Source organism: Erinaceus europaeus, chromosome 3, assembly GCF_950295315.1.
Source record: "Erinaceus europaeus chromosome 3, mEriEur2.1, whole genome shotgun sequence".
NCBI lineage: Eukaryota > Metazoa > Chordata > Mammalia > Eulipotyphla > Erinaceidae > Erinaceus > Erinaceus europaeus.
This window is the reverse complement of record NC_080164.1, coordinates 6,838,892-6,865,622: the sequence shown is the minus strand read 5'-3', so window position 1 is coordinate 6,865,622 and position 26,731 is coordinate 6,838,892. Positions and strand designations below refer to the sequence as shown.

Sequence of the window (26,731 nt, the reverse complement as noted above, 5' to 3'; positions counted from 1 at the left end):
CTGCTGAGGAGAACTGGCTAAGCTTCTTGGAGGTTTTAGCCTCTGTTACCGCACCGCCTGTGAGTGTGATGTAATCAAGCTTGTTGCTTCAGCTCGGCAGATATCTCCATCACCTTAAGGAACCGAGGAGACGACGCCTACCGGGCAAACGTGTACGGTGACTCCATAGTCGTGCAGCAGCACATCAGCATGGACGGGAGTCGTTCTTACAAGCTGAAAAGTGAATCCGGTTTGTCTGGCTCTTGTCTTCACTTCATAGAAATAGCAGTAAATATCCAATTAAGCGATTGCGTGGCTGTTCCCTGAAGGGACATTGTTCTCTACTTCCAGGTGATCTCTTTGAACTGATGAGTTGCATGTATGATTGTGCAAACATACACTACACGTAGTTGAAGGTTTTGTCTTTGTTTGCCTCAAGAGCAATTGTTGCTCAGCCCTGTCTTACGGTGCTGATAGCGGTTAAACCTGGGGCCTCTGGTGCCCAGGAATAGAAATCTGTTGAGGGAGCTGGGCGGTAGCGCAGTGGGTTAAGCGCACGTGGCGCAAAGTGCAAGGACTGGTGTAAAGATCCCGGTTCGAGCCCCCGGCTCCCCACCTGCAGGGGAGTCGCTTCACAGGTGGTGAAGCAGGTCTGCAGGTGTCTGTCTTTCTCTCTCCCCTCTCTGTCTTGCCCTCCTCTCTCCATTTCTCTCTGTCCTATCCAACAATGACGACATCAATAACAACAATAATAATAAACAGCAAGGGCAACAACAGGGAAAATAAATAAATATTAAAAAAATAACATACAAAGAAATCTGTTGAGTGGAACCCTGTGCTGCTTCCTGAGCCCCGCATCTAGTTGTTCAACACAAGACCGTCTGCAGTGAAGCCGTGGTTAGCAGAGCTTCCGTCTGCTGGACTCTGGCTATGCCCTTTTTTCCCCTCCAGCCCCTATAGTTCCTGTCAGATTGTCAGCAAAAAGTTGGGGAAAATAAAGGAAGAAGAGGTGAGTGTTTAGAGTTACTAGAAGGGGGGGGTGCAAGAACTTGTCTGAGAAGTACTCTCGCTGTGTCTGTATTTTTATCAGGTCTGTACTATATATCTCAATTTCACACACAGCTTGACTTATTAAAAACATTTTATTCCCAACTCTGGATTTAGCTTTTTTCTCACTTTTTTTTTTACCCCTTTTTTTTGTACTTTTCATGAGCTGTGCATCATCTCTGTTCACTCATATATATGTGCACATTCCAGGGTCCCTTTCTTGGTAAATGATGAAAAGCAACCGTATTTACTTATAAGTAGTTGGCTCCTTTTTCTCGTATTATTGCCCTAAAAATAATGTGGTCATTTTTTTTTTTTCCATAACCAGGCAGTGTGGTTTCTACTAAGAAAGAAGAGCTGGTTGCAATTCTTGATCATTTTAACATACAGGTAATCGCTAAATTTGTGTTTCCGAATAATTACTGTGATGAGCTCCTTGTCTGTGTGGTCTCCTTTGTGACAGAGCAAAAATTCTAATGACCTGTGAATAATTTGACCACAAGAAGAACATAGGAGGTTCCTTAGAGAGCATTCAACAGGAATCTTCAGTCCACAGTGTTAACACCTTAGTTTTGCGAGAGCAGTCAAGGACATCTCGACTACACCACTAAAATTTATGTTAACAGAGGCTGTTGCGCTTACTCCCTGTCCTGGTTAGAAGAGCAGCATAGTTCCCTAAGCTCAGTTACTGAACCTTTGTACAAAGGAAATTTCTCTTACAGTGATCAAGCATTTCTCTGTATATTTTGGAATTATAGATCATGTTTATAGGAGATAAGACTTGCTTTTTTTTTATTTTTACTGCATAGTTGAAAATAGGAATTTACTGGCATCTTGGTGTGATTATTGGTAAGGCCTGAATTCAGATCCAGTCACTCCTGAGCTGGTATAACACTTCGTTCATCTTGCCACCCTGCCTTATTCTGGGATTAAGAACACCAAGCTAGTTGTCAAGGAAAAAGGAGTTTGAGTCTTATTCCCTCTTGGGTTCAGAGAAAAACCATTCATTAAAACTCCCTTGATAAACGTTGTCCAGTGGAAGAAACATTAGGTGCACCTGTCTGGCTCTTGAACACTAAAGGGTGAGACTGAGAGAAAAATGTTTCTTAAACTAGCAGCTTAATATATCAGACAGCACAGAGTTTGAAAATTTGTATTTAGAAAAAATACTGAAACTTTGAGGAAAGCAGATACCCCAAATATATTTGAGAGTAGCGCGGAGGACCGTTTGTTAAGCTCAGAAAGCCTAACGGTACAGTTTCTGGACTCAAGGAGTTGCAGAGAAACTGGACGGGCTGTTGCACTTCGTAGCTGCCCTGTGTGGAGTCTCCACGGGGTGTTTCTTCAGAGGCACTTGAGTGCTGAGTAGGGACGTCACCGCTGCTGTTTGGAGTTGCTTCTGTATGTGGCTGTGTTAGGCATTTTTTATTATGTGAAAAGTTGCATAAGGCCTGTTTCTCTTAAGTTCCCACTTCCTTTGAGAATGTAAAACATACTTTTTTGTTTGTTTGTTTTCTTGACTGCCACCACAGTTACCATTGGGGCTCAATGCCAGCATGATGGATCCACTGGGATCCCCGTGGCCTTTTTTTTTTTTTCTCTTGTGTGTGGGGGGGAGCAGAGACAGAAATACTATTAGAATTGATTTTAGCCTTTTTTTTTTCTTGCATTTTATGCATTCTCTTGCCATTGGACAGTGCTGGTCAGTAGTAACCAAGAAGAGAGCGGAGTGTTTAATGTCCTGAAGTGCGGGATGGGGCTTGCCTCCACGCCCCCCCTTCCCTTCCTGTTGCTGTTGTGTGCGCTCTAGGGTCTCAGTAAGGAAAGCTCCAGAGTTGTTGGATTTCTGACGGGACTAGGGAGCCCATTGCAGAAACGAATCAAAAGGGTATATAGACAAGAATGTAAATTTGGATGAAGCTAAATCTAGAGTTGGGAGTAAAATGTTTTTAATAAGTCAAGATGTGTGTGAAATTGAAAGATGTACTATAGACCTGATAAAAATAGGCCAGTCTAGTCTGCTTATATGATAAGAAACAGGTGATGTGTAAGAGTTTTAAGGACTAAACAAATGTAGTTTTATTGTCTTTGAAGAGAAGATCCAAAAGTCTACTTGGCTTTTACCTGTGGTGTAGTAACAAAGTGAGGCACTGCTTCACAGAGGGTGAAAGAAGCAGCAGCTTTGCATGTGCTGATATTCTCTACATTATAGTTGTGAGCCTTTTTTTTTTTTATTTCTAAAATGGAAATATCAACAAGGCCATAGGACAAGAGGGGTACAATTCCACACAATGCCCACCACCAGAGCTCCATATCCAATTCCCTCCCCTGACAGCTTTCCTATTCTTTATCCCTCTGGGAGTATGGACCCAGGGTCATTGTGGGATGCAGAAAGTGGAAGGTCTGGCTTCTGTCATTGCTTCCCCGCTGAACATGCGTGTTGGCAGGTGGATCCATACTCCCAGCCTGCCTCTCTCTTTCCCTAGTGGGGCAGGGATCTGGGGAAGTGAGGCTCCAGGACACATGGTGAGGTCATCTGCCCAGGGAAGTGCAGTTGGCATCATGGTAGCATCTGGAACCTGGTAGCTGAAAACGAGTTAAGATAGAAAGCAGAACAAATTGTTGACCAATCACGAACCTAAAGGCAAGCATATTGCAGATGAAGATTTGGAGTCTCCGTTTTGGAAAAAAACTTGTAGGTCTATTTTATTTTAGATATATTCCAAAGGGTCCACTGCTTTATTTTCTAACATAAATTCATTTGTTAGCGACAAGAAAGAAAGAAATGAGCAAATGACCCTGACTCCTTTGAAATGAGTCACACAGTTCTTAACATTCCCCAGCTGCCCTTTGAGCTGCTCTTGTTACTTTAACTACATAACCCAGGGCAATTTGATTCAGGCAGTGGCCTGTTTGAAATGACTGGCCCTCCAGAAGAAATGACTTCAGTATTTTTACTTGTTTAGACAATAGTTTTGTAAAGAAATAACAACAAGTGGAAACTCTAGAAACATAAAACAGTATTTGTCATCATAGTTCAGATTAGAAATATCTGGGCTGGCTTTTTTTTTATTTAGTTGAGTAGTTAGCAAACTCCGCAGGCCACCAGAGGAAGGTTAACCACATCAGCTGACTCCCATGCTGATTGTCTTTGCAACTTTTAACCAGAGATACTTCTTGCAGCAAGTGAAGAGAATGGGAAGTTAATCTATTCAGTAGTAAAAGCACTTTATTTAGAGAGTTCTTGTGCTTGTGCTCCCCTGCAATGACAGACTATTTAATTTTGACTTTATTTTAGTATCATGGAATATTAAAGCATTTTTCGTTACATTAAAAATTTCTAACTTTTTGACTAGTATTTAGACTGCTTGATGGCACCATAGATTGTGGTATTTATTTTAGCTCATTTGTCTTTAAGGCGTTAGGGTAAAATTTTAATAAGTACCCTTTTATTGTTTGTTCCAGGTGGATAACCCAGTTTCTGTTTTAACACAAGAAATGAGCAAACAGTTCTTGCAGTCTAAAAATGAGGGAGACAAATACAAAGTAAGTATTAACTGAAAAGGAAAATGTTAATGCACTAAGTATATGTACCAAGCACAACTTTTGCTTCCAGAATAAATATCGAGTATTCAAGTAATATTGTAGAGATATTTTATATTGTTCAAAGGAAAGTATATTTTTCTTGATGAATTGTTGCTTTTTCCCAGGCTTTTATTTCTGATAGAGATTAAATTGTTATTTTTAAAATTAATCTTTAAGGAAGTATAAAGGAAGAGTTTGCCATACTTAAAACAGTACTTTTAAACTTTTATTGAAATCTCTAAGAAGCTAACATATTTAACTGCTATTGAAACTTAACTCTAATTTTTTTTAATGGGTTTGGTATTTCCTAGCCTATCCTAAGTCCCCACCCCGCCACCAAAGGTCTGTGTTCATGCCCCCAGTGAAGCCGAACATCTACTCTCACCCTCCACTTGGAGATTTTTACTTTAGTGCCCTGCTCCAAACTCAGCCAAATTCTTTAAGTTTCCCTTTCTGTTCTTTCTCAGCTTCTATTTATGTGTGGGGTCATCCCATACTCATCTTTGTCTTTCTGACTTATCTCACTTAACGTAATTTCTTCTAGCTCCATCCACGATGGGTCAGAGAGGGTCTTAAGTTTTTGTTTTGTTTTGTTTTTTTTAACTGCTTGGGCTCTGGCTATGTGGTAGCCCCAGGGTTGAACCTGGGGCCTCCAGTGCTTCCATCATAAAAAGGTTGTTATGTAAACTGCAGTGGTATTACTGTGGCTCATATTCGAAAAGTATTATAAGATGTACTTAGATCAAGGATTTGAACACTTTCATATTTGCCTAAAGAATAGGAAGAGAAGTGAAAATGAGCTTTCAAAAAGATTTATCACACCAAAAGGTGTTTGCTCTCGTGATTTTTTTTAAACCGGTTTTACAGATGTGTAGATTAACGGGTTCTTTTGTTTTTATGTGTACAACTTAAGTTTGTGTTTTGATCTGTATGATTTCAGAAACAAAATTCTTTTGCCTTTTTTTTATAATTGGAAGTTTACGAACTGCTGTTTTTTTTTTTTCCCTGTTGATATAGTTCTTCATGAAAGCAACCCAACTTGAACAAATGAAGGAAGATTATTCATACATTATGGAAACGAAAGAAAGAACAAAAGAGCAGATAAGTCAAGGAGAAGAGGTTTGTAAATACTCAGTATATATATATATATATATATATATATATATATATATATATATATATATATGACTGATATTATATATATATATCAGTCATTCTTTTAGTTCTTACAAAGTAACATAGTAGAATTGCATGCCACCGCAGGCCTGCGAGCCATGTGCAGCGTGTGAAAGCATGTAGTCTGGCCTGGCCACTGAGACCAGAGCTTTACTCAGAGCTACAATAAGTGCTAATTTAAGTTAATGATTCTCTACAGCCTCTGAATGATGTTTTAAGTAACCAAATAGCCCTTGGTAGGAAAAAAAAAAAAAAATTAAGTTCCCTATCCCTGGTATAATAAAGTGGTTTTCATGACTTTGTGTATATGTGGTACTATGTTGTACAAAACTGTTTTGTTTCTGTAAAATTGGTTATGTGCACATTTCAACTTCTTCGTTAGCTTATAGAAGATAGGGAGTGTGTTACACATTTACACCCTGACACATGGTTCTATCATGTGTCTAGCTGGTTCTATCAGATATAAACAATTCCCAATTTAAAGGCCAATATTTAAAGGCCAAAGTAGTTTAAAGGCCAATATTTCCCTCCAAGATGTATTGATTAATGAGAAAGGAAGAGAGAAAAATATGTTTCCAATTGATTTAAACCCCACCAATGTTTGCATGCGTTCATATCTTTCTTTGTTACTTGTTTTATACAGCTCTTTGGGATTTTCAGTTCTTCTTTTGATTTCTTTATTTGGGGGTGGGAGGGCTTACACTTGACAGTAAATACAATAGTTTGTACATGCGTGACATTTCCCAGTTTTCCACATAGCAATACAACCCCCACTAGGTCCTCTGCCATCCTGTTCCAGCTTCTTTTTATTTGTTTGTTTATTTTCATTGACGGGGTTAATGCTTTACAGTGCAGTCATTGACATATACATACAATTTCATTATATAATAGGCTCCCAGAGTTTTCTTCCTGTCCTCCCTCCCCAGACTCATTACTTTGATGCAGTATACCATGTGCAGTCCCTGTTCCACTTGGTGCTCTCTCTCCCTGTCCTTACTGTACTAATTCCCCTAATAATTGTATGCCAGTGCTCTGGTAAATATATATATTTGTGTTCCAAGAGGTGTCACAGTGGATGAAGCACTGGACACTCAAGCATGACGTTGTGAGTTCAATCCCCGGTAACACATGTACCAGAGTGATGTCTGGTTCTTTCTCTCCTCTTTCTCATAAATTATGTAAAATATTTAAAAATATATTTTCTAGTTACTTCTTACCTTGTTTTGAAATCAAATTGGCCCAAACTTTATAATTGACTCAGTTCAAATGTGTTGATGTTTCTCTGACTCTTCTACTTCAAAAGTTTTGAGGAGTGTATGTTTGAGATTGGGTCTGGGGGCCAGGCAGTGGCGCATCCACACGAACATACATCCTGCCATGCACAGAGACCCAGGCTCAGGCTCCTGGTCCCCACGTGGGAGTGCGGCTACAGGAGCAGTGAGAAGCAGGGCTGTCTCCTCCTCCCTCTCTGTCTTCACCTTCCTGGCCGAGGCTGTGTACAGCACTTTCAGTGTTCAACACTGGTTGACAAGTCTCTGCAGTCACCTATGGCCAGGCAGTGTTCTGGTTTCTCTGTCTTCCTAGCTTTCTTTCTTCCCCTCTTTCTCATCAATGAAAGGTTTGAGAAGTGTTTGAAGAAAAAGAAAGATAATGAAGGGCTATAGTGATAGCACACAGACTTGCCATACCTAAGGCTTCACCATAAGCCAGAGCCAAGCAGCTCTCGGATTAAAAGGAAGAGATAATGAATATATATATATATATATATATATATATATATATATATATATATATATAATTTTTATTTATAAAAAGGAAACACTGACAAGACCATAGGATAAGAGGGGTACAGCTCCACACAATTCCCACCACCAAAACTCCGTATCCCATCCCCTCCCCTGATAGCTTTCCTGTTCTTTAACCCACTGGGAGTATGGACCCAGGGTCATTGTGGGATGCAGAAGGTGGAAGGTCTGGCTTCTGTATTTGCTTCCCCGCTGAACATGGGTGTTGACAGGTTGATCCATACTCCCAGCCTGCCTCTCTCTTTCCCTAGTGGTGCGGGGCTCTGGGGAAGTGGGGCTCCAGGACGCATTGGATTCTATCTTGAGCACATAGATTTTGAGGGGCTTTAAACACCTCCGATGGGAATGAAATAGATAACTGAATTGTGGGGTATATCTGAACTTGTGTTCTTTATGGAAACTTCTCTTCCTACACTTTTGTTCATCTTAAGAGCATTTGGTTACTTTTCAAGTGCAGAAATTAGCAGAATTATTACACTTGGTCACTATACCAAAGAACCAAAAATACTTTTATGTTCACATTTTTTAAAAAATCATTCTAGTACTTGTCTAGACAATATCTTAAGAGAAATATACCAGTAAAAAAAAAAAATCTTTTCAATGTTAGTAAGAAACATGTTCTTTTTTTTTTTAAGCGACTTACTGAACTGAAGCGCCAGTGTTTGGAGAAAGAAGAACGCTTTCAGAGTATTGCTGGTCTAAGCACAATGAAGACTAATTTAGAATATCTGAAACATGAAATGGCTTGGGCAGTGGTAATCACTTTGCCTCATTACTTATTTACATGTATTTGTTACCCTGAGGAATACATTTGCTCACGATGAGTCATATGATCTGTCCACTCATTTTTCTTAGGTCAATGAAATTGAGAAACAGTTGAATGCCATCAGAGACAATATCAAGATCGGAGAAGATCGTGCTGCTCGGCTCGAGAGGAAAACAGAAGAACAGCAGGTAATGGCAGCTTGTTATACAGACGCTGTAAGTCTGGTCAGCACGTAGCTGAGACCCAAATGTTGACTGCACATGAAAGTAGCAGTGTCGACTTGTCAGGCTAGTGTCAAGAGACAGAGACAGACAGAGAGAGAGAGAGAGATGACCCAGGGACTAAGCTCATGGTGGCAAAGCAATACAAATCTTTATTCATTTGAGCGCCCCAGATTTGGGTGGTAGCACACCTGGTTAAGCCACGTGACGGCAACCGCAATGGCCGGCATTAGCCTCTCGGTCTGCCTGCCCGCTCCCCCCCAGGGTGGAACACCGAGAAAACAAGACAGAAACGGAAGTGGCTTAACAATACCATACATAGTTAGGAAAGGGGTGGAGAAAGGCAAAAGAGGGCTGGGAATGGTATGGACCTCCCCAGCAACTGTTGCTAGGGGCTCAACTGGCAGGATTAGCAATACCCTGCAGGGAATTAGGAAGGAGATGTTTAGTCATTTGTAAGACAAAGCAGAAGACTGATATGTAGATAATAAATGGACTGGCCATAGTATCAGGGAATGTAGGGTGGAGCAGGCTTAATGTTTTTTAAGGAATGCTGGGCTCCGGAGGGAAGATGCAGGATGTTTTTGTGGGGGAGGGAAGACTTACATGGCCGCCAACCTTTTGAGGTTCATGTGTCTCCCCTTTTTGCTCAACCCCTCCCTTTTGAGGTTCATGTATCTCCCCTTTTTGCTCAACCCCTCCGTAGAGAGAAAGACTTACCAGGGGGGACTCACCTCTCAGGTCAAGCCTTGCCAGGCTCCACCACATCCCCACAACCTCCCTACATCTTACAAGCCTGACTATTCTTATTATTCAGGCGAAGTCAGTCTAAACCTCAGCTGAAAGGTTACTGTAGCTCCCTGTGAGCAGGGAGAAGGTGGATGTGAGCAGCTGCTCTATGCTGTGGACGGAGACCCTCAACACATACATGTTTGTGGGCAGTGATTCTCTGTCACTGAGATGCTGCACCATGAAAGCTTTCTGACTGTTAGCTTAGTAAGGAGGAGAGTCATGACAAAGACTGAGGACTGAAGACGTGCTAGGATACTAGTCGACTTGACTGGCATTAAAGCTAAGAGAAACTGATAAGAATTGAGAAGCAAACCCAGTGCCCCGAGATCGCTGTCACAGCTTGCAGAGAAGTGATTTTTATGGCGCGGAGGATTGCACACAGGTAGGACACGTGGTATAAATTGTTAGGTCTGTTAAGGTGGAATTTCAACCTAAAATCACTACTGAACATTTTAAGAAGGCACCAGAGTCTTCCACTTCCGCCCAGTAGTAGCTAGACACTGGTTAGTTGAGTGGTAAAGAAAAGCAGTGATTTCCTCTTGGTGGATCTAGTGGTTATTGTTTTTACCATATGGGAGACGATTCACTCTATAATGCCTCTTCCTTTTTAACACCTTTCTAAAGCTGTAGTGTATGTACCATCTGTCTCATCCAGTTAAAATTTACATTCAGGTTGGGCAAAAGGAGAAAAGTGTATTGTGATTGACGGACTTGCTTAGATTTTCAGTGGAGTCCACAATGTGATAGCTAGTTGTTGACTTTAGGAAGTGTATGCGTGAAACTTACAGGATGTTACAGACCATTGCCTCTTCAGTGGAGATAAATGACAGCTCACTGTTTTTAGTCTGTTTATCAGGGTAGACAGTCACCCCTGTGGGTTTCCCATATTCCCGTGCCAAGGGGGAATGTCTAGCCTTTTCTCCCTTTATAAGAACCCCTAGTATGACTTACGTACATAGCACTTGGTGTTTTCACTACTTGACTCCAGGAGTTTTTAGCTCCCATGTTTGGTTGTAGTATAAGAATATTATCTTTGGAATTTGGTTGGTAAGTAGCACAGCAGGTTACGCGTAGGTGGCACAAAGTGCAAGGACCAGCATAAGGATCCCGGTTTGAGCCCCTGGCTCCCCACCTGCAGTGGAGTCGCTTCACAGACAGTGAAGCAGGTCTGCGGGTGTCTTTATTTTTCTCTCCCCCTCTCTGTTTTCCCCTCCTCTCTCCATTTTTCTCTGTCCTACCCAACAATGAGGACATCAATAGCAACAATACTAACTACAACAATACAAAACAACAAGGTCAACAAAAGGGAAAATAAATAAATATAAATTAAAAAAAGAATATTATCTTTGATGTCTTGAAAATCAAGCTAGAAAAAGAACAAAGCAGCTATCATTTTCCTTTATTTTCAAGTTTACTTATGATTCTAGAGCACTGCTCAGCTTTTACTTTTCGTGGTGGTGGAGATAAAACTGGGGCTCTGGACCCTAAGACACGGAAGTCTTTGCATAACCACTATGCTGTCTCCTCAGCCCCTTAAATACTTTATATAATCTTATTTCCTTGGCTTATGTCAAATGTAGTTAAGTTACATATTTGGGAAATGTGAACCATCAATATATATATATATGTATATATATAGTTATCCTGTCACTAACGAACAATAAACTACACTCTAACAATATTGTTATTTTCTTTAAGGTCAGACTTAACGAAGCAGAAAAGAAATACAAGGATATTCAAGACAAACTAGAGCATATTAGTCAAGAGACCAATGCACAAGCACCAGAATGCATGGCACTGAAATTAGACCTGGCCAACAAAAAGAAGGCCTATAATGAGGCCGAGGTGAGAGGCTTCCCAGCCTGGAATATGGGGAAAGCTACGTGGCGAATAGAGGCATTGTTCCTTTGTTCTGGGGGACTCTGACCCAGTAGAAATTGGTCACCTCCTGATTTTTTAATAATGTAACGATCTGGGGGTCAGTTGGTCACACACCTGCTTTAGGACACAGGTCTCCATGCTCAGGTACCCGGGTTAAATAAACCCCCCTCCCCACACCTGCAGGTGGGGGCGCTTCACAAGTGGTGAAGCATTGCTGCAGATGTCTCTCCTGATCGTTCCCTTGCTCTCCTACCCCTGTCAGTTTTTCTCTGTCCTGTCAGATACAAGGCAAGGAAAGGGGATGCCGGGAGCATGGGCATTGGGAGTAGTGGCTTCATCGTGCACACGCCAAACCCCAGCAGTCATTCTGGTGGCTGTATTTAAACAAACAAACAAACAAGCAAATAAATAAATATGATGATTTCTTGTGTCCACTTGCATACTGTATTTTAAACATCTGTTTGCATATATTTAGTCTCTGGTTTGAAGATTTGACAGAATGATGAGATGCTTTGCATTTGCATTTTACTGAAATGTGTCTGCTATATTGTCAGGTTGTATATAATCGTTCCCTAAATGAATATAGAGCTTTAAGGAAAGATGATGAGCAGCTTTGCAAAAGAATTGAGGAACTGAAAAGGTAGGACCGTCGCTTTGCAGTGTTCAAAGATGGCCTCATTTTCATATCAAATAATAGTGAGATGGAACATACATTTTGTGTATTATTTCTAATGTTTCCACATTGCTTATTTTTATTAGCAATTTAATATTGATTTACAAAATTATGAGATAACCTGTAACCGTTCTCACCACCAGAGCTCTGTGACCCTATTCCCTCCATTGGAAACTACAGTACTCCCAAGCTCACAGATACGGGCCAACAATTATGTATATATCTATCTGTATTTATATATATTTCCCCGTTTTTCTCTATGGTCCTGCCTTCTTTCCCTTTTTCACTTATTTATTTATTATTGGGTAGAGATGGAGAAATTGGGGCGGGGGGAGACACCTGCAGCCCTGCTTCACCACTTGTGAAGCTTTCCCCTGCAGGTGGGGACCAAGGGCTTGAACTTGGGTCCTTGTACACTGTACTGTGTGCTCTTAACCACATACGCCACCTCTTTTTTTTAATATTTATTTTATTTATTTATTCCCTTTTGTTGCCCTTGCTGTTTTATTGTTGTAGTTATTGTTGTTGTTGTTGTTGTTGGATAGGACAGAGAGAAATGGAGAGAGGAGGGGGAAGACAGAGAGAGGGAGAGAAAGACAGATACCTGCAGACCTGCTTCACCGCCTGTGAAGCGACTCCCCTGTAAGGTGGGAAGCCGGGGGCTCAAACGGGGATCCTTACATCAGTCCTTGCACTTTGTGCCGTGCGCACTTAACCTGCTGTGTTTAACCCTCTGTGCTACCACCCAGCCCCCTCCCCTTTTCTTGCTTTCTAAGTCACACCTATACCTATTACTACTTTTAGATATCCTTCCTTTTTTTCTTGCCTCTCTCTGGGTCCTAATGGAATTGGGGTTCAGAGCCCTCTGGTCACCTTCCCCCTGTCATTTCTCCCCCAAAATTCTTTTTAGGATGCAGAAGGTGGGAGTTCTGGCTTCTGCTGTTAGGTGGATCAGACTCTTTATCTTTCACTAGTCATTGCTTTGTTTTTTTAAATGTTAGGTTTTTCATCTAATGTTTTCCACTGTACGTTTTTACTACTAGTACTGATCAATCTTTGGAACCTGAGCGGTTGGAAAGGCAAAAAAAAATAGCTTGGTTAAAAGAGAAAGTAAAGACATTACAGGACCAAGACAGTACTTCCCTTCAAGATATCGAGCAGTTTCAGCAAGCCATAGAGAAGGACAAAGAAGAGCACTCCAGAATTATGTAAGTCTCAAGAGCCTCGCGATGGTATTCGCAATCACTTGGAAGCCATATGGGTTTGCTTCTTAATGAAGAGAGAAGACATGTTTCTTCTCTGCTTTTTTTTTTAAATATTTATTTTATTTATTTATTCCCTTTTGTTGCCCTTGTTGTTTTATTGTTGTAATTATTATTATTGTTGTCGTTGTTGGATAGGACAGAGAGACATGGAGAGAGGAGGGGAAGGCAGAGAGGAGGAGAGAAAGACAGACACCTGCAGACCTGCTTCACCGCCTGTGAAGGGATACCCCTGCAGGTGGGGAGCCGGGGTTCGAACCGGGATCCTTATGCCGGTCCTTGTGCTTTGCGCCACCTGCGCTTAGCCCGCTGTGCTATAGCCCGACTCCCCTTCTCTGCTTTTTTTTAAATCACTTTTCCAAAATTTGGTTAAACTTACAACTTGACAATGTCAAGGATGCTAGTTGTCATCACTAACGGATCACTCATGTTCATGCCGATACTCTCTAGCTATATTTCTCTAGCTCCTCAGTCGGTCATGGACAAATAGAGAAGTCTGCCTTCATTTGCAGGGTAGCTGGGTCATCCCTTGGTATGAAGACGTTAGGGGGCAGGATTGACTATCTCGGTGTGACTGTCACTTGCTCTCTGTGTCCCCACTTGCATTCCTAGGAGAGAAGAACTAGATGTGAAGCACACACTCAGCTACAATCAGAGGCAGCTGAAGGAGTTGAAGGACAGTAAAACTGACCGATTGAAAAGATTCGGACCTCACGTTCCCGCCCTGCTTGCTGCCATCGATGACGCTTACCGAAGGAAGCAGTTTGCCTATAAGCCTGTAGGGCCTCTAGGTACTTGTCATCACTTAACCAGGAAATCCTCAGCGTTAGAAATGACTTCTTACTGTCAGGAAGGGGCCTGCTGAATCTGTTAAGACTCTGGTTATCGAAGAGTTGTGTTGTTTGCGAGAACTTGCATGTATTGTAAGAAAACAAAAGAAGAAAAGTTAAACTTTCTAACTTCTGGATATTTAAAACTGTAAACCATTTTTTTCAGAGTACTGTCCTGGGGGTAAAACAGTGCAAGTGCCTGTAGAAAATGATTATTCAGGGAGTCGGGCGGTAGCGCAGCGGGTTAAGTGCATGTGGCGCAAAGCGCAAGGACTAGCATAAGGATCCCGGCTCGAGCCCCCGGCTCCCCACCTGCAGGGGGAGTCGCTTTGCAGGCGGTGAAGCAGGTCTGCAGGTGTCTGTCTTTCTCTCCCTCTCTGTCTTCCCCTCCTCTCTCCATTTCTCTCTGTCCTATCTAACAACAGTGACATCAGTAACAACTACAATTAAACATGGGCAACAAAAGGGAATAAATAAAAAAAATATAAAGCAAGCAAAACGATTACTCACATAGGCCTTGTCATGCTGTGCTTGCTCTCACTTCCAGGGGCCTGCATTCACCTTCGGGACCCCGAGCTGGCCTTGGCCATCGAATCCTGCCTGAAAGGACTTCTGCAAGCCTACTGGTGCCATAGTCATGCTGACGAAAGAGTACTCCAGGGACTGATGAAAAAGTTTTATTCTCCAGGGACCTCAAGGCCACAGATCATAGTTTCTGAGTTCCGGAAGGAGATGTATGATGTAAGGCAGAGGTAATGCACTGGTTGTCGGATCCATACTATTGCTGCTTAGGCATGCACACAGCCAGAGAGAACACAAATGTTTCCATGGGGGCCAGAAGCGCTACTGACTTCTGCAATCCCATGAAGCCTTTTCCCCGCTTTTCCGCCTGGGCATAGGATGAGGAAATGACGTTTCCTGACTTTGCAGTTTTTATAAATATCCCCTCCTTGAGACCTTGTGGTGTCTGCTTTTGTCTTGGTTCTCCTTTCAGATATTTGCAGCCTGCTTCGTGGACGTTTCTTTATCTCCCACTGTTGGATATGTTTGGATATCTGCAAGTCCACTGTTTGGTACTTCCCAAAAGCTTTCATATATTTGGAAACACCAGAAATGCCCTAAATTTTAAACGTGGTTCTTTGCCTTATGTCAGTTTTGAGTGTGGTATTTACTCCCTATTAGAACATCTTTTAAAAAAAAAAAAAAAAAAAAAGACTATTTATTAGTGAGAAAGATAGGAGGAGAGAGAAAGAACCAGACATCACTCTGGCACATGTGCTGCCGGGGATCGAACTCAGGACCTCATGCTTAAGAGTACAAAGCCTTATCACCGCGCCACCTCCCGGACCACTAGACCATCTTTATTACATGATTTTATTCTGAGCCTCTGTATCACCGAGTCCTGTAGTTCTCCTCTGACCTTAAATTGAGACCCACAGTGATTGCTAGAAGTAACGAAACCATTTTCCTTTTTCCCTCCTGCCTTGTGTATGCTTTCCACCTTACCTTGCTGAACCCACTTCATATACTTTTCCTGTCTCCTGTCACTGACGCCTAGTACTAATTCTGCACAGGAATAATTGGCTCTTTCTGACTCATTTTCTAGCATCTCTCAGCGTGCAACTGGTTGTAACGGAGTCAATATGAGAGAAGTCACAGGCTACGGAGCCATGGGAATATGCGGCTGAACTTTGCAGCTCACAAAACTCTAATAGTGACAGTGTCGTCTAGCAGCAGCTGTACCTGCTTAAAACAGTGCTCTTTCCTGACAGAGAGAAGCCTGCTTTCCGGAGACTGACTGGGGACTGCATGTCACCAGAAATCTCCCACCATAACCTCTGCCTTCTCTGTTTCTTTGATGGAGCTGGGCATATCTAGAGTGTGGACACACACACACACACGTTGACTCCCAACACACACACACACACACACACACACACACACACACACACACACACACGGAGCTGGGCATGTCTAGAGCGCCAACACACACGCGCGCCCACACCCACACACACACACCCACACCCCTTTCTCGTTCTTTCACTCCCACCTAACTTTATCATAAGTTGACTACCATAGAAAATACTCCACCAAGTTGCCTATATGTTGGATTTCCTCTTTTCCTCTTCCTTCTCTTTCCTGGACCCACGGTTGTCAAGCTTTAATGATGTCACCTTGTTTGCTGAAGTAGCTCTTGTCAAGGCACTGATGAGTCTTGCTGTGCTTGGTTCTAGTCACTTTCTCCGTTTGGCTAACCTTACCTACCAGTCATAGTTGACTCCGTTACTTATTTCATCCTTCCTAAAATATTAACTATTTCGAAACAGCTGCGGTTTTCTAAGGTGCTCAGAATTGCTCTTAGTGTATGTGGCATTACATAAAATCTTCTGTGTGATAAGCTTACTCCGGATGTATTCTTAGATATTTTCTTTGTCTTAATACTACCGATAGCCCTTCTCCACGTATTTGTACGTATAACTCAGGTTTGGTAAAGTAACTTTTTTTTTTTTTCCCTTAGAGCTGCTTATCATCCAGAGTTCCCAACTGTCCTCACAGCTCTAGAAATAGACAACGCAGTTGTTGCAAATAGCCTCATTGACATGCGCGGCATAGAAACAGTGCTCCTGATCAAAGTAAGGCCAGCTGCTTGCTGAATTTTCTGATACTTGAGTTTTCAGAACTAATTTCCCTTCTGTATCATAGAGAAATAAAATGTCAGTTTGTCATATAATATTATCTACCCTGTCGCAGACTCGGTAATTTTTGTTTGTTTTGTGTTTTTTTTTTTTTGAACTTGAAAGTTGTAAGATTCTTACTATATAGCAGTATTTAATGTGCAGGTTTAAATTAAAATAATCTAACATTAAAATAATAACTAGTAATGTTAAGTTGTGGCATCAGTAATACTCGGACAGGTCTGGGGAAGATAGCATAATGGTTATGCAAAAAGACTCTGATGCCTGAGACTTTAATGTTTCAGGTTCAGTCCCCAGCACCACCGTAAGCCAGAGCTGAGCAGTAAGTACTATGGTGTCTATCTTTCTCTGTGGATCTCTCTCATTAAAGTTAATTAAACTTTTTTTCCCCCCTCATTCTCTTAGAATAATTCTGTGGCTCGTGCAGTAATGCAGTCGCAAAGGCCCCCCCGGAATTGTAGAGAAGCCTTTACTGCTGATGGTGACCAGGTCTTTGCAGGACGTTACTATTCATCGGAAAATACAAGGCCTAAGTTCCTAAGCAGAGACGTGGATTCTGAAATAAGGTTGGTACCCAGCATAATTGTCGTGTTATTCCATTTTCTGTTGGAGTTTAGTTCCATCCCTTTCCTCTAAACTGTTCTTTGAGTGAGGAGTTTGGAATAGATATGAATGATGGATGGTTCTTGAAACATCAGCTAGCTGAATGTGGGGTTCCAAGTTGACAGCTACTTCCCGTCCATCGTCACTTTGACAGCCGTGCTGTGGAGTGAGAAGACAGTGTTCTTGACTGGCTGATCTGCAGAGAAGATGAGCCACTCAGCTGAGAGTGTGAATCAGATCTCTCACTGTGCCCCTTCCTGGTTCGTTCTGCTGCTTTTCTCACAGAGAATACGAGCTTGCTGATTCACATTCTGGCTCCATTTCCGCACTAAGCTTCTGTTACCTTTGAGCTGCACAGTTTAAATGAGAAAATTAAGCAGTGTAGTTTTTTTTTTTTTTCTTAACCTTTTTCCCCTTTATTGAGGGATTAATGTTTTATAGTCGCCAGTAAATACAATAGTTTGTACATGCATTGTTTAAAAAAAAAAGCAGTGTAGTTTGAATATAATATTGGGAAATAATGCTTCTATAGAAGACACATTGATAGATTAAACAAAATGCCACTTAAGCACATGAATAAGATTTTAATTGGGGGGAGGCGGCAGGGTGGTTATCAAGAAAGCTTCCTCCTTGTGTTTTTATAACTCCTGAGTTTTATCAACCCTAAGCCAGGGATGTGTGTCAGTGACAAGACACATGTTTGAGGCCTCACATACCACATGTGAAATACACATGCATGTATGTGTGTGTGTGTGTGTGTGTGTGTGTGTGTGTGTGTGTGTGTGAGCTTCCCGGGTAAGCTACTGTATTGGATTAATTGATGACTTGGAGCTGAATAATGATCTAGAAGACTTTATGTTTTAAGAGCTGGGAGCTTAAGAGGCCAAGAGGCAGGGAGGCAGGGCTGCAGGTGTCCAGCTCGCTCTCTGCCACTGCCCGCCCTCCCCCCTCAGGAGCAGGGGATGCGTCTAGCCAGCACCGAGCCCCAGCAGTGAGCCCTGGCCGCCATAAAAAGAAGAAAAGATTTAAGAAAATGCAAGTTTTGGTTTTGTCTTTCGCCCCCGGCTCTGTGCCTACAGGACTTTACCCTTCCTGGTGACTTGTTTTTCTTTTTGAGGAAGACACACCAGGAGAGATACCTGCAACACTGCTCCATCAGTAACGCACCCCTCCCATGCAGAGGGGGGACACGACACGGGGCTTGAACCCAGGTCCTCACACATGGTGGTGTCTGCACTCTACTGGGGGAACCACCAGTCGGCCCCTAATGTGAAAGTTTCCTAAATGGCTCGAGGTTTGAGAAATGACTGTTGTGTTCATACAGACCTCCCCACTGCAGGTGGAACTAGTCTTCCTTGTGCTGTGAGAGTAGCATCAGGGGAAGTAAACTGTGGGGCTATCGTAAAGTCTCTACCAAATTTTATACTTAGCAGCGGAACAGAATTAAATGACAAGGGAATCAATGTTGTGTAGTCTTCACTTTCTTTCTATTTATTTGCACTGTCGGAGCTCTGTGTCTGCATGCTCCTCTTCCTCCTTTTTCCTTGGACAGGGTGGGGGTGGGATAGGGAGACTCCCAGGCCACCGACTGTGGAACTTCCTTCCTGGTGCCATGGTGCTCCCAGGTGGCACCAAGACTAGAACCTGGGGTTTCACGCTTGGGGAAGCACATGACCTGCCAGGTGAACTATTTCCTAACACCCCCCCCCACCATTTTAATTTGCACAGCATCTTTTGCACAGACTACGTGAAAGTCCGCAATTGCTTAAGTGTGCCTGTGTTAAAGTGGCAGCTTTTTGTCTGTTGTGCCATGAATTTTTTTTCATTCTTTTTTCCCTTCTTCGTTTTTAAATTTCTTTATTTTTTAAAATTTTTTTATATTTATTCCCTTATGTTCCCCTTGTTGTTTTATTGTTGTAGTTATTATTGATGTCGTTGTTGTTGGATAGGACAGAGAAATGGAGAGAGGAGGGAAAGACAGGGGGAGAGAAAGATAGACACCTGCAGACCTGCTTCACTGCCTGTGAAGCAACTTCCCTGCAGGTGGGGAGCCAGGGGCTCGAACTGGGATCCTTCCGCCGGTCCGTGCGCTTAACCAGCTGTGCTACTGCCTGACTCCCTAGTCTTTTTAAGTTCTTTATTGGCGGAATTAATGGCGTACAGTCAGCAGTAAAAATGCAAGTTTGTCCAGTGTCTGAGTTTTCCACATTTCTATTCAACCCCCACTAGGTCCTCCTGTGTCATCATGTCCTAGGACCTGAACCCCAGCTCTACCCCAGAGTCTTTTACTTTGGTGCAATACACCAATTTATTTTCTTTTTTTTTTCATGATTTCATAATGATTAACAGGATTGTAAGATAACAAGGGTACAATTCCCACCACCAGACTTCCACGTCTCCATTGGAAACTTCCCTGTTCTTTATCCCCCTGGGAGTATGGACCAAAATTCTTTGTAGAGTGCAGAAGGTGGGAGGTCTGGCTTCTGTAATTGCTTCTCCACTGGACATGGCCGCTGTGCCATGATTTTAAGTCAGGTCTTCCCAGTTCTTGACTGAGCACATGTAACTAACTATATGGTAGTCAGGTAAACAGAAGTGCTGGACATGGCCGCTGTGCCATGATTTAAAGTCAGGTCTTCCCAGTTCTTGACTGAGCACATGTAACTATATGGTAGTCAGGTAAACAGAAGTGCAGGACATGGCTGCTGTGCCATGATTTAAAGTCAGGTCTTCCCAGTTCTTGACTGAGCACATGTAACTATACGGTAGTCAGGTGAACAGAAGTGCAGGTACATTATGCCAGTGCTACTCTATGTAAAAGCTGGGTGAACATTGGTGTTTAAAGGGTTTTGTTTTTTTGTTTCTTTTTTTCCCCATGCCTTCAAGCTTTCACTTGCTTGAAAGTTACCAAATCCTAATGATACCTAAGTGACTTTCTGCATTTGTGTCGGCCTGAACCAGGCTGGTCCTTTGGAAGCTGAGACACAGTCATTGTCCGGTTGGCGGCAGTAGCTTACCTGAATCGTGCCCAGCTTTGCCCTGGTTTGATCCTGGGCCCCACTGCACTGGAAGAAGAGCTGGTACTGATTTCTCTGCATCTCTAAATGGAAAAGTCCAGAGCACTGGAGCCCTGGAGATGACACACAAAAAGTTGATGGCGATTTTTTAAACTACTGAAAAATCGGAGTCAGAAAACAAAAGCCACTTGTAATCCCTGCATGTCTGAATTCTGTGTCTTCCTGTACTTGTCACTGTGTCACACACACAAAAATGATACATACTGTTAATAAAAGAAGACTTGACTCCAGTTTCCGTTCTTTTTTGAAATCTTTGTATTTTCCTATCATTAACAAATTAGTTTCACAAGTCTATTGTAAATATTCAGAAGATTTAAAGCATTTTATCCTCTTTTTTTTTTTTTCTGTCAAGTGAGTTGGAGAATGAGATTGAAAACAAGAAGGCCCAGATTTTAAATCTCCAGCAGCACTTGTCTACCCTTGAAAAAGATATTGGGCGCAATGAAGATTTTCTGAGAAAGTGTCAGCTGCATTCTAAAGAACTGAAGGTAAGGGGTTGAAGAGGCAGCCCCTGGGTAGGACCCATCAGACCATGTCATGCGTTACAGGTAGGCTGTGTCCTGGTTCCAGCAACGCTGGCTGGGGAAGGGGTGCAGTGCCATCTCTGTCTGAAGGAGAAAAGGTATCTGGAGTAGTGAGATTGTGCTCTACCAAACAAATAGAAGGTAGGGGAATCAGGCGGTAGCACAGCGGCTTAAGTGCAGGGGGCACAAAGCTCAAGGACCAGTGTGAGGATCCCGGTTCGAGCCCCCGGCTCCCCAACTGCAGGGGAGTCCCTTCACAGGTGGTGAAGCAGGTCTGCAAGTGTGTTATCTTTCTCTCCCCGTCTTCCTCTCCTCTCTTCATTTCTCTCTGTCCTATCCAGTAACGATGACAGCAATAACTAAACCAAACTAATCACCAAACAGAACTCTGCTGCCTCTTTCCCCCACGGCGGCACCAAGCACTCTCTAACTCTGGAACTCTCTCGGGGTTCCTTGGGGTGGGGACAAGCGGGCCCGCGAAACTAGCAGGACTGAACCAATTTTCTTGGCAGGGGGAGAGCTAGAACAACCCAATGTAAAGCATACAACAGACTTAAATAGGTTGGTTTGAGTTTACCAGTATTTACACTGTCAAGCAATTTAAGCAAGGCCAGGCAAAGCACAATGGCTGTGCAGTAGAACCTTGTGCCTAAGATTCTGGGGTCCCAGGTGCAATAGAACAAAATTTAAGAATGCTGTAAATATCTTTATGGAAACCACAGTAAAACATTTAGTTTGCATCATTATGCCTCGTACAGTACACTAGTGGGGAGATGGTAGTCAAAATACTCAATGAAACAGCCGTGACCTCATGGCACACATAGAAAAGAAGTATCTCAGAAGTATCTGTCAGGTAGCACTTGGATTGCACTAGTTCATCATGTGAGATTTAGAGTTTCAGAAAAAATGTTTTCTCTCTAGATTCCACATTGTCGTCATCGTAAATGCTAAGATGTGGTATTTCTATCTTTTGCTACTTGAGGATGGATTACCAGGGAGGTTGGTCATAGCAATCTTTACACTTAACTTTGGTTTATTCAGTATCCCTTTTATTATAAAGTCATTTAAGTGAGAACAGAACTTATATATGTTACTAAAATTTAAATACTTTCTTTCCAGATGAAAATAAGGAAAAATTGTTCCGAAATTCGGGAGCTTGAGAATATAGAAGAACACCAGTCTGTAGATATTGCCACCTTGGTAAGAAGTTTTTATTTTCAATTTCTTCTTCTATTTAAATGTAACGTTAGGGAGTCAGGTGGTAGGTAGCACAGTGGGTTAAGCGCACGTGGCGCAAAGCGCAAGGACCAGCATAAGGATCCCGGTTCGAGCCCCCAGCTCTCCGCCTGCAGGGGCGTCACTTCACAAGCAGTGAAGCAGATCTGCAGGTGTCTATCTTTCTCTCCCCCCTCTGTCTTCCCCTCCTCTCTCTGTTTCTCTCTGTCCTATCCAACAATGACATCATCAATAACAGCAACAATAATAACTACAACAGCAATAAAAAAAACAGAGGCAACAAAAGGGAAAATAAATATAAAATGTTTTTTTTTAAAGTAACATTAATGGAAAAGTCTCTTTTAAGTTGACAGGATCTACTTCCTTTTTTTTTTTTTTTAACTTCTTGTAAGTTTTTTCTTTTTTCATTATCAAGGCGTCTCCCTCTCCAGGACGACTTTTTTCACAGTGAGAGAAGCAAAGAGGCAGAGAGATTGTGAAAGACACCACAGCACCACAACTTCCTCCAGTTTGGTGGGGAGTGGGCTACGTTAAGCTACTCTCTATGACTCTACCTTCATTTGGGGGAGGGGACAGAACGTGGCTTTTACTTGCAGAGGAGATATTTTTATTTACAGATAATATAGAACTTCAGATTTCTCCTGATGCTTTGAACATAGAACCGTGTGAAGAGTTACTGAATTTTTCTTGCACTGCGTGAAATAAAACCATCCAAACTTAGTTGTGCTTTCTAGTCTCAACTCTGAAACAACAGTAACAACAACAGTCCTAGTGTAGTGCCTGTTGGTCCTAATCAACGAACGTCATCTTGGTCCATCGTTGCTGACACCCTTACATGCTTTTCTTGTTTCCTGATCGTGTATTGTATCAAGGATTTGTCAAACATACATTTTTTTTTCTTTTAATTGGGCAACTGTTCATCAGTCTTTTCTGAGTTACTGTAATACATAGATTGCTAAGTTTTTTAAGATGAATAAGTATTTGGGAGTTGGGCGATAGCACAGCGGGTTAAGTACACGTGACGTGAAGCGCAAGGACCGGCGGGAGGATCCCGGTTTGAGCCCCCGGCTCCCCACCTGCAGGGGAGTCGCTCCACAGGCGGTGAAGCAGGTCTGCAGGTGTCTGTCTTTCTCTCCCCCTCTCTCTGTCTTCCCCTCCTCTCTCCATTTCTCTCTGTCCTATCCAACGATGAAGACAACAGTAATAACTACAACAGTGAAACAACAAGAGCAACAAAAGGGAATAAGTAAATATTAAAAAATGAATAAGTATTCACTAGGTGTCTATACCAAGAACTGCATGAAATGGTGAAGGCTGGACTATGAGCCTGTGGCTTTACTCTAGCAAGAACTCACCTTTAGCTTTGATTAGTAACCTTAGTTTCTACTTTATTTCTCCTGTCTTCATCAATTATTTCTGTGTGCTCTCTAAATATTACCAGGAAGATGAAGCTCATGAAAATAAAATAAAAATGAAAATGGTTGAGAAAAATATGGAGCAACAAAGAGAAAATATGGAACATCTCAGAAGTCTGAAAATAGAAGCAGAAAAGAAGTATGATGCAATTAAACTGAAAATCAACCAGCTCTCAGAGCAGGCAGACCCGCTTAAGGTAAAGATGAGCTTTTTCCCTGCTACATAGACGTTTCAGTTTGTGTTCATATCTCGGTGTACTCACTAGACATTTCTCTAGAGGAATTTAAAGTTAAACATACATATAACCACAGAAATGGCTACTGGTCAAATTTTTATTACACCAGTTAGAATTAACTGTTCCTGCTCATGTCTTTGGGTGAATAAATTGCCATTTTTTTTTCCTCCTCAGTAGATGACAACTTTTATTACCACTTTCTTAGATCTTTTTTTTTTTCCTTTTCTCTCTCTCTCTCTCTCTCTCTCTTTTTCTCTCTCTTTTATGGCTTATGGTGAGGCAGGGGACTTTGGAGCCTCTGGCCTGAGAGTCTCTTTGCATAACCATGTGCTATCTCCCCCCACCGCCCTGTTTGTTAGACACTTTATCTGTCTGTACTGCTTTATTGCTTGCCTGCTCTGTTGTTTCAGTAGCTCAAGGACTAGAAAATAAAGTGCCACCAGACCCTGCCTGTTGTCATAGCTCCGTTACTTTCCCGAATCTAGTTCACATTTTTCTTTCTTAATACGTGTTTTTGGAAACCACTTTAGGGAAATAAAATCATTTAAGAGTACATTTTAAAATTTTACCTGTGTTGTTTGATAGCTTAGCTGTCAGTCACTTCCTGACTGATCATTAAAAACAACCTACTTCTCAGAGAAACTGTGAACCAGAGCATCACGCCAGTCTCGCGGTGTCAGGGATGGGACTTGGGACCTTACACATGCAAGTCCTGTGCTCTCCCCCTGAGTCACCTCCCCATCACAGCACTGCTCCTGTGAACAACTTGATTATGTTCAGGACTTCAAGTGTGATTTCTAAGTTACTAAGAAGAGTGGGCCGTAGAATTGGAGAGGAGAGGGGTATGCTGCTGATATGTGAGTATACCCTCTGCTTTCTCAACAGGAAATCACACCCATTGAGTTAACGTGTACTCAGATATTTTAGAAGTCTTTAGGAATTTGCATGCATATGAACTTTATTATAACTGTCTTCATTTTCAGTTATTTTTTCTAAAATTTTCAGAGTTGGGAGAATATAAAAGGATGTTAGAGGAGGAGCGGCCTAGCACACCTTTTCCCTGTTTGTGGCGGGTTTCTCCCATATGGCTGGGATGTCTGTCTGCCATTATAACCCAAGGTGGTTTAATATTTTCTATTTGGGATAAGATTTTTTTTTAAATGGGAAAAAAAATAACTGTTTAAGAAGAATATAAAATATAAGTATTTAGACTACGAAGAAGAAAAAGGTATTAAAACTAATACTGAGGATAACATAAGAGTTACTACAGGGAAATAATTAAAATACAGAAAGCCACAGTAATAAACTTTGTCAAGAATATGTTGGTATCTTCTAATTCTGCTTTTAAAAACCCCTTCTGTTTCATTTGGTTTAAATCCCCCCTGCTTAACACTGCATTCTATTTACATAACCACTGCCGTCTAGTTACATAAATCACTTTTACATTTACATAAAGCACCACCTTCCCTCCAGGGCATTGGTGGTTTAGTGGTAGAATTCTCACCTGCTCCACCCCCTCTCCTTGTCACACCCTGATCCTCTCCTTGTCACACCCTGATTTTCACCAGTCACTTTTCTCTCCACCCTCTCTAAGTCACATCTGTTCACACCCTACTTGGGAAGTATATATAAAGACAACATTGTTCGTTTTAGTTAGTTGTTAGTTTAGTCTAGCTTGGTATAGATTGCGCTGCGTCCTGCATGAATAAAGAGGTACTGCGTACAGCTCGACCATGAGTCCCTGGTCATCTGTCTCCCGTCAGTGAAGCTCAGCCTGACAAGAATAGACTGGATTTGGTCTGGGGAAATAGCAGAAAAGATAAATAAGAGACACTCGTGTCTGAGGTTCCAAGGTCCCAGTTTCAGTTCCCAACATCATCATAAGCCAGAACTGAGCAGCGCTCTGATCTTTCTCTCATTGTCTTCCGTCTCGTCTCTCCTCTCCTCTCCTCTCCTCTCCTCTCCTCTCCTCTCCTCTCCTCTCCTCTCCTCTCCTCTCCCTCTGTTCCCCTTCCCCCTCCCCCTTTCTCTCCCCCCTTCTCCTCTCTCATATTAAAATGTAATAAAAATATTTTTTGAAAGGAGTAGACAGAATTCAATACTTAGAAACTAGAGTTGTTTTTAAGATTTTTTTTTTCTCTCATGACTAAAAGCTGCCAGAGTACCACTCCGGTGTGAGTATTTCTGGGATTGAATCTGGGGTTTCACACTTGCAACTCTGGCTTATTCCTCCTGCCAGTGACATACCTCCCTGTCACAGGAAGGGGAGAAAAGATAAAGGATTGACTAGCTACTCAATCAAAATGATGAAATATGCTAAGACAATATGGAGAAAAATCTTCCGCTGATTTGCTCATACCAGACAATTTAAAATCACAAACAAGAAGTGATGAGTAAGCTGTGCTTTGCATTTTCAGGGACCAATTGGCTAAAGCAACTCCTGGAACTGGGAGTTCACGAATAAGTTTTTGTTTTTTAATATTTATTTACTTATTCCCTTTTGTTGCCCATATTGTTTTATTGTTGTAGTTATTATTGTTGTTGTTGATGTCATCGTTGTTGGACAGGACAGAGAGAAATGGAGAGAGGAGGGGAAGACAGGGAGAGAAAGACAGACACCTGCAGACCTGCTTCACCGCCTGTGAAGCGACTCCCCTGCAGGTGGGGAGCTGGGGGCTCGAACCAGGATCCTTAGGCCAGTCTTTGCGCTTTGTGCCACCTGCGTTTAACCAGCTGCGCTACCGCCCGACTTCCACAAATAAGTTTTAAAAAGGAAAATGTGGGCAGAAGGCAGCAAGAATTCTTTCTCAGGGCCGGGTGGTAGTGCACCTGGTTGAGCGCACATGTTACAGTGCATAAGGACCCAGGTTCGAGCCCCTGGCCCCCACCTGCAGGGGAAAAGCTTCACAAGTGGTGAAGCAGGGTTG

The 26,731-nt window shown here is 42.2% G+C and overlaps 1 protein-coding gene across 2 annotated transcripts in view; it reads left to right on the top strand.

The window, feature by feature from the left end:
- Window positions 1-26,731, top strand: part of SMC6 (structural maintenance of chromosomes 6) — a 55,927-nt gene that overhangs the window by 8,932 nt on the left and 20,264 nt on the right. For both annotated transcript variants that reach the window (XM_060186587.1, XM_060186585.1), the window contains exons 4-19: window positions 93-229; window positions 1,355-1,416; window positions 4,492-4,572; window positions 5,629-5,730; window positions 8,228-8,347; window positions 8,448-8,546; window positions 11,070-11,216; window positions 11,807-11,892; window positions 12,969-13,133; window positions 13,800-13,978; window positions 14,565-14,769; window positions 16,536-16,650; window positions 17,119-17,279; window positions 20,746-20,881; window positions 22,037-22,117; window positions 23,595-23,765. In XM_060186587.1, the coding sequence (XP_060042570.1) occupies window positions 93-229; window positions 1,355-1,416; window positions 4,492-4,572; window positions 5,629-5,730; window positions 8,228-8,347; window positions 8,448-8,546; window positions 11,070-11,216; window positions 11,807-11,892; window positions 12,969-13,133; window positions 13,800-13,978; window positions 14,565-14,769; window positions 16,536-16,650; window positions 17,119-17,279; window positions 20,746-20,881; window positions 22,037-22,117; window positions 23,595-23,765 (2,047 nt within the window). The remainder of the gene's footprint in view (window positions 1-92; window positions 230-1,354; window positions 1,417-4,491; window positions 4,573-5,628; window positions 5,731-8,227; window positions 8,348-8,447; window positions 8,547-11,069; window positions 11,217-11,806; window positions 11,893-12,968; window positions 13,134-13,799; window positions 13,979-14,564; window positions 14,770-16,535; window positions 16,651-17,118; window positions 17,280-20,745; window positions 20,882-22,036; window positions 22,118-23,594; window positions 23,766-26,731) is intronic.